Source organism: Trachymyrmex cornetzi, unplaced genomic scaffold (assembly GCF_001594075.2).
Source record: "Trachymyrmex cornetzi isolate Tcor2-1 unplaced genomic scaffold, Tcor1.1 scaffold138, whole genome shotgun sequence".
NCBI lineage: Eukaryota > Metazoa > Arthropoda > Insecta > Hymenoptera > Formicidae > Trachymyrmex > Trachymyrmex cornetzi.
Window position 1 is genome coordinate 1,299,910 of NW_017295960.1, and position 8,274 is coordinate 1,308,183.

Here is an 8,274-nt window from a genome sequence, read left to right on the forward strand (position 1 = left end):
GTGTGTGTGTGTGTGTGTGTGTGTTCAAGCAAGAGCTTATCTTGAAAAATAAATAAATTCATGTGCAAGTGAATGTAACCAATAACTGTGCCGAAAATATAATAATTTAATATATTTTGTAAAATTTTTCTTCCCATATACAATTTCATAGAAATATTATAATCTTACGCTGTTAAAAATATCACAGTCTTCAGGTACAGTGCTTCGTGGAATCCTCGTAGTATCCTGAAAATGAGAAAAACACATATCAGATTATCAGAGACCATCAATTCGATTAATACAATATTGGAGACAATACAATTAGACAAAATACAATATTTCATTCTCGAGGAAATGATAAAGAAAAAAAAAATCAAGTGAAAGAGTCGGTGTTTTGGGGTTTATTGCGTATTTCATGTGTATTTGATATCACCAAAGAAAACAAGTCACAGTTACAGTCCCCTGGGACACCATTCGGTCAATACAGTGAAAGTCCAACGCACGGTGATACAAAAATGTGTCCATCATAAAACGTTTAATGTTGTGCGTCGATCACTGGATGTGTAACGAGGTCATTTGATTTCGTAATAATGGATATCGGGTAATCAGTTTTGCCAAAAAATTGTCTTTTCATTTTTTTCTTTTACTGTAAGCAACAAATTTACGCTTCCTTTCTTCTATCATGCTTTGAAACGAAAAACAGTCTACATGCCAGTACATTTTACTCCTACATTTCGTTCCTACATCAATTGCTTCCAAAACAAGATTTTTTCCAATACTAATCGAAAATTAACGTCGATATATGTAACATTGAGTATTACATATCTTATATTAGTATACAGACCCTTTTTTTTATAAAAATTTTATTATTAAAACTCAAAAAATATTAAAGATTTCTCAATAAATTATTTTTCTTTTATAAATTGTTTGTTTTTAATAAAAGGATTTTGTTAAACCTTTTTAAAAAAACGCAAAAATTACAGATTAAATTTTTATTAATTAAAAAATTTAACTGGTAATGTGCGCGTAAAAAGCGCGATTTAATTAAATGTTTTACAACTTTTTTACGAAGCATCTCAGTAAGTAAAAATATTTTATACAAATGTGAGTCATAACAATATGACAAAATTATGATATGAGATCCAATGATTTTATCAAATAACAATTCTTCTTACTATCACCACAGCATAAAATTTTTATTGCCGTCTAAATAATATACCTTGTTTTGGAATTACTTTTGTCCGCAATAATTTTAACTTATCATTGTAAAAGTTGTCAATAGCGTATAAAGTACAAATTATTTTGCTTTTTTTCTGCACGCAATATAACTATAAAAGAAAAGTACAGAAATTTAATCATAAATTAAAGGTCTCTTTGTTAAACCTAAGGCATAAGTTATACCTAAAAGCCTATGCGAACGCGCAGATAATCAGAGCCATGATTGTCCTCATGGATTTGATTTTCACAGTCACCAATGTTGGGCTTAAAATGTTTAAGATGTTTTGTGTCAATACTTCGAACGTACCCTTAAGTGTCGAAAATGTATCATAAATCATTTCGAAGAAGTGCAAAGCTGAAGATTAAAAGATTAAGGAAGGATAAAAATACATATATATGCGAGAAACAATCTGGGAGACAAATCGGTCTATGTACCTCGTCAATGTACGCGTGCTTTGCCTCCTCCGAGCCTCGCAAATGTCTGAAGGAAGAAAGTACATTTCCACAATTTCAGACGTGGAAAGAGCGCTTTTCACACAGGTACACAGCGAATAGGCACTCAACGATATCGGCCGTTCGCACAGGCCTCTTAAAGTAACAGAAACTCGGGTCGTCCGCGCGCGCAACGTATCGTGTGTGAAACGGACATGTAAGAGGATAAAAAGTAATAGTAGTAGTAGAGTAGCAGTTAAAGGTTTCAGTAACGTAGAGAGTTGCAGCTGCGCGAACGTAAGCGAACAGTTAAATATATATAGGTAGGTAGTTGGAGTAGTTTTCCCTGGATGCAGGCCCTTGATGTGGTCAAGTGAGTAGTAGTCTTTAAATTCGTCTCTTTTTGTTGCGTGCGTCCGGCTTGTGTATACCAGTCAGTCTGTGAAGATAAACAGCAAAAATTACATTTTCTCCTGCAATTTTTCTCCCCCTGCCCGAGGAGGAAGAAGAGGAGGAGGAGGTAGACAGAGAGAAAGAGAAAGAGATAGAGAGAAAGAGTGATAGCGTCGGTAAAACAACGTCTCGGGGTGTACTACAGCTATTACAAAGAAATGCCTCTCTTTTCCTTCGCGCCACACTACGCTACTCATCTACTACTTACGAGATACGCATTTTTATTAAAACACGTTCAATTCTCGTCCTCATCCATTCGTAGTCGTTTCCGCCGATCCTCGCCGACGTTTCGTTCTTCTGCCTCGAGTACCTTCAGCCGGGAACCACAGATCTCTTGACCATGCAGGACCTAAAAGCATATTTAAATGTAGAAGCATATCTACGTGATTTGAATATGAATAGCTTGGAATATCTACGCAGCAAAGATTAAAAGAAAAAAAAAAGGAAAGACGCTGTACCTCAATGGCCTCATTCGCGCTGCTAATGCTGGCGTATTTCGCGTATCCACAATTCTTGCCGGGTAACATATATACATCTATAAGATTCCCAAACCTACAGAATGCGTCCTTCATAGCGTAAATAGGCGGCACCGGTGGGCCACATACGATGAAACATCTCTTGGCAACTTCAGCATCTATACTCGCCATCGGTTGTACCGGAGGTAACTTCACGGATATGTGATCTAAGCCTAAAAATGAGAAACGCAACGATACTTGATGCACAACGTATTGTTTCCTCGGCGCGCTGGCGAGATGGTCGGATTTACTTACTCGGTGCCGTCAAACCTGCAGCTTGAATTAGTGATGTAGCTTGAGCAATGGTCTCCGCCAAGTGTACCAGATCCGTCCTTGCACTAGCGACGTTGCCGGTTGTTGAACCACCAGGTTTCGACGCGCTCTTCGGTGGCGCACTAGTTAAGTCTGGCTTGACGATCATTCGATGACCAGGTGGGTACTCGAAACCGTGAAATTTCTCACGCGCGTATGCCGCCGCGCTCGGATTGTTGTATACCACCACCGCTTGACCGCGCGGCATCCTGTATCTCACGTCGGTCTTCAAGTGGCAGTAATCCAGTCCAGGCACTATGTCAAACAGCTTCCACAGTTGGTCCTGATTCAGGGCCGGATGTGCAATCACCTGCAGACGCGTGTAGCCTTCCGAATTGGAATAGTTAGTAGCAATCTCCAGGCTGATGCTGCTCTTGCCAAAGTTTGAGGAGCCATAACTACAACTACTACTACTGTCATACGTGGTACCAGACAGTCCATTATTGTACTTGGCCTCGTTGTGATCGGGCTTCGGCTTCTTCGGCTCGGCGAACACAGCTTTGTACTTTCTGTCACACTCCTCGAACGCCCGCGCTGCGCTAGATACCTTCTTGAACTTGACGTAGCCGAAGCCCTTGGATTCGTTTGTACTGCGATCCTTCACGACAGTCGCATATTCGATCGCACCAAACTTGGAGAATTCCTGTTGCAGCTCGCTGTCAGTCATTGTTTTCGGTAATACACAGAATAAGCGAACCCACCTCTCTTCTTCATTCGTCTCCCGCACAGAACCCTGATCTCGACTGAGAACAATCAGTTGAAAATGTTGATTAGAGCCAAATGTACATAAAACGGACCAATTAAGCCAGTTTAAATCTATATATCTAGACTCTAGAATAGTCTAGATATTGACTTGACATGTGTTGGCATTTACGTCTATTGCTTTCTTTTTTCTACCTCCAATAATTTTTAATACACATCATAATTTTCTGGTTCTTTACTGGCTGTGTTCCAAATTTACTGCCAGCACTGAAAATGCGACAGTTTACATTACTATAGATTTTCAGTACATGCAGTCAATTTTGGAACATAGCCTGTATAATAAGTCATTCATGTCCTGGGTTAATTTTCATAATTTTTACAAGCATAAATTATTCGTGTCTGTTTCTACCAATGTAGATTAATTTTAATCTCGGTTCAACTTACTCTTCATCTTTTTCTAATTCTTCTAACTAAACAAAGAAGAAAAATTAGTTGAACTGAGATTAAAATTAAACTATAATGGTAGAAATAAATATAAGTATATATACTTTATACATATACTTCAACATCTTTAGAAAGTATAAAGTATTAAAAAAAGGAAAGAATAGAGCTACTATTATTCACCCAAGTGCTCCAGTTTCAAAGAAAAGAAATATGCAAGACATGAATGACCTAATCATGTATACTAAGAAAAAGGAAAACAGTAAGCATGAATAGAAGTCTCTATAGCCATAATCACGCTATGGGTTGCCAGTTACAGTTGCTGGTTGTTGGTTCTATTTTCACCAATCACGTTGTAGCTAACCTGCAGTCGCTGCATCATGATTGACTAAAATAGAACTATTAAAAAGGTTGAGCATTTGCCACACACTAGATCTTGTTAGTGAAAATAATATATATATTTTTTCTTGATACAATTTACAAAATTATTTAATTAGATCGACATAAGTAATATACATTAATAAAATAACCATATCATTAACAAAAAATAGACGTTTCGGCCTTGAATATGGCCATCTTCAGTATTACAATCGTAAATCAACATTAAAATATTAAATTATGTGCGCTAATAATTTGTCGGTTAACGTTACAATGTAATTGTTCAATTACTTAATATCCTCCAGTCGAATTAACATTTTATAATCCATAGTTCGTATTTAATTAAATGATAGTATCCTCTAGTCAAATTAAAATTTCAATCCATAGTTTGTATTTAATTAAATGATAGTATCCACCAATGCATAATTGCTTGTCAACTTGATATAATATCATTAAAATTATAAGATAAAATTTCCAAACCAAATCTTGAATTTCCGTCTGATGATTCACAATGGAAGATTACTTCTTGTCAAATTATTACTGTCAGAGATTGGTTTCAAAATAATTTAATATTTTAATATTGATTTACAATTGTAATACTGAAGATGGCCATATTCAAGGGCAAAACGTCTATTTTTTGTTAATGATATGATTATTTTATTAATGTATATTACTTATGTCGATCTAATTAAATAATTTTGTAAACTGTATCAAGAAAATATATATATTATTTTCACTAACAAGAACTAGAGTGTGGCGAATGCTCAACCTTTTTAATTGTTTATTTTGAAGCCACGTATTGAAAGATAATTTTAAAATAGAATTGAATAGAACTGACAACCAACAACTGTAACCGATAATCTGTAGTGTGATTACGGCCTATAACAGTCTAATCATGAAATAATGAATTTTTGATTGGCCCATCGTTTTCGTCAATTTCAGTAATATCTGTTTCTACCAATGTAATTTAATTTTAATCTCTGTTCAACTAATTCTTCATCTTTTTCTAATTCTAAAAACAAAAAAAATAAAAAGCACAAATAAAATCAAGATTAAAGTTAATCTATACTGGAAGAAATAAGAATAAGTTAGAATGAATAAGATAGATAGCATAAGTTAGAAATGAGATAAAATATATAAAGAGAAAAACAATACATTTGATAAAGCTGCTTGTGACCAGATTCTGTTATAACATTTCTAGATATGGACATTGATATAGTACGTCAAGTCAATGTCCACAATTATAAATCTTGAATGGTATTAAAATTTAAATGTGAATGATATCAAGGAGGACTTACTTTGAGGCAATCATCACTTTAATAGCTCTTCCCACGGAGCCCAGCATCTTGCCATTCATCTCCTCGAGAGCAAACGCCGCCTCCGATGTTTTAGAAAACTTGATGTATGTGACACCTGAGGGGCAAACAGCAATGAATAGTAGGGATACACCGGCGTACACAAAAAGAGAAACGCGAAGGTGATATTTTTCCCAGGACGGAAATAAAGGAGCCGCGCGTTAAAAGAGAAAAGAAAGCGCAATTTCTTTTTTTCAACAGATAGGGTAGATCGGAGTCGATTTTAGCTTTTATCTAAAACATGCAGTGCAGGATCACCTTTATTGTCGCCCGTGTTACGATCCTTAACCACCCAGATATCCTCGATCTTGCCGAACTTCTCGAACGCTTTCCTGAGATCATCCTCCTCGAGACTCTTGTGGCAGATGACAAAGAGACGCGAGTTCGGCGGGTCGTCGTTCTTAGAACGCAGATCCGTCTGCGTGTAATAATCCCGTTCCCTGTGGTCGGCCATTTTCCAAACGTGAACGCGAGCGCTGCCGCGAGCGCGGACTCTCTACCGCGGCAAACAGCGGCAAATGCGGTAATATCTTATACCGCACCGCTGTCCCGGCTCTCCGTCTACTCCGGTCTACTCCGTCATCGGCCCGATGATCGGCCAACGCCGCGATGCCCGATGATGCCTCTCCCCTTCCTCCGCCTCCTTGCCACGCGGCCTAATCCGCGCGCGACCGGTATATCCTGGTATATCCTTTGAACAAGATCAAATATTTATCATTTTTGCGATTGCGAGCAATTTCGTTTTCACCCTCCATCTATGGTGTTACATCGGATTCACGTAAGATACGGATTACATATATTTATAAGAATATTTCAATACGTCTTTTATACCGTTTTATGACTTAATAGTGACTATTTGAAATACACCTGACTTTTTCACCGCGTTTTTGCGCGCTCTGTGAATTTATAATATCTGATGATGGCACAATTATGATGCTGAAACATGTTATGTAATACAAATGTAACGTTAAGTTTTTTAAATTAAATTTATATTTTATATCAATTTATCAGAATGTTAAAACTTTAAACGTTTATTACACATATCTAAATTCGAATTTGTCTCTAATTTGCCCTTCTATATTCTTGATATTTGATTTATAATTTAATTCTCACTTTCATATCTGGGAAATAAAATCTGATATAAATTAAAGAATACTTATAAGATACGTATGTAAGAAGATTCCGAAGGCACTGATTGTTATCATAACTGTAATGATGTTGAGTACTTGAGAAATGTATGATCAAGAGATCGCCATGGAGCTCGCCGTAGAACTTCTGCAAAGAATTCAATTTTAGTTCTTTATTCCTAGTTGGATAATTCAAACTAAATAATACGAAGTCAAGATCAGAAGATGTTTTAAAGACGTCTTTTATGAAAAATGTCTTTGAGACGCTTGTATCCTGTTTTTGAACAGGTTGTCTGGAAAGAGTCAAATCTTAATGTACTGTTTTAATTAAAAAATAGTAGAAGCTTTATATTAGAATGAGCCTTTTCTATAAAAATGCGTAATGGGGACTAAACCGAGAGTAACAATTATAGGCTTATTCTTTTTAACTAAATTTTTTGCACGATTCATCTCCTTCTTTCTTCTTCTCTCTATGTTGGAGAAAATAGAGAAAAGATGAACTATGCCAGAATTTATGCGACTCATGCCCGTTTCTACCAATACAGTTTAATCTTAATCTCGATTCAACTGACTTCATTTTTTTTTATTTGTAAGAATTATAATAAAACGGATAAAGAATTAATTAAACCGAGATTAAAATTAATTTACATTGCAAAAAAGAGAGATATCTACCTCGTTTTGCGAGACTTCGAGAAGTCTCGCTTCAATATATTATAATAAAACGAGGTCTAACATTTACCCAGCATGTATAGAGCTCACTGGACTCTATAATAAAAGGCCTGTTCTTTTTCCATACTCCAGGATTGAATTCCTTGCACAGTTCATTTGTCTTCATTTTATATTCACAATGAAGGAAGAAGGACAAAAGACAATTGTACAAGAAGTTCAATCCTAGAGTATGGGAAATAGAACAGGCCTAAAGAAAGAGAAACAAAAGAAAAATATTCTTTTCAAGCTGCATGTCAGAAGACTCCCAGCGAGTCCCAATAATAAGACAAATATGTACCTAAGGATTAGAAGAAAAAGAGGAAGAGAAAGAGAGAGGAGAACTATAAGAAAGTTCAGCCACCGGCTTAGACTTGCGCGTTCACACCTGACATTTAAATGTAGCCTGGCAATTCGGAATATTCTTTGTATCGTATGATATTATCGCAGAAAAAAACGACGCTCTCTAAAGATCAAAATAAACGAGAGAGCATTGATTCGCATTTGATCGCTAATTTTAATTGCCGACTAGTCGCAAAACGGGATACGCAACGGTTGAATCATAATTGCATGGAGGAGATCTCTTCCTCTGCGGAGTTACGCAGCGAATAGCGAATGAACTATTTCCATCGTCGTTCCTTGTATTTTTGGAATTTA

At 36.2% G+C, this 8,274-nt stretch overlaps 1 protein-coding gene across 3 annotated transcripts; it reads right to left on the reverse strand.

Annotated features, from left to right (window-relative positions):
• Nucleotides 1-134: 134 nt before the first annotated feature.
• Nucleotides 135-6,669, reverse strand: LOC108771041 (RNA-binding protein 45). Of its 3 annotated transcripts, none has more exons than XM_018522916.1 (6): nt 6,044-6,239; nt 5,729-5,843; nt 2,853-3,652; nt 2,541-2,770; nt 2,291-2,431; nt 135-225 (listed from the first exon to the last, which is right to left on the reverse strand). In XM_018522916.1, the coding sequence occupies exons 1-5, from the start codon at nt 6,237-6,239 to the stop codon at nt 2,318-2,320; spliced, it is 1,455 nt and encodes a 484-aa protein (XP_018378418.1). In that variant the 3' UTR covers nt 135-225; nt 2,291-2,317. The 3 variants fall into 3 exon arrangements, with proteins under 3 accessions (XP_018378418.1, XP_018378421.1, XP_018378420.1); XM_018522919.1 differs by lacking the exon at nt 135-225 and adding an exon at nt 1,190-2,068 and having other exon boundaries at nt 2,541-2,764; nt 6,044-6,669; XM_018522918.1 differs by lacking the exon at nt 135-225 and adding an exon at nt 1,190-2,068 and having other exon boundaries at nt 6,044-6,667.
• Nucleotides 6,670-8,274: the final 1,605 nt, after the last annotated feature.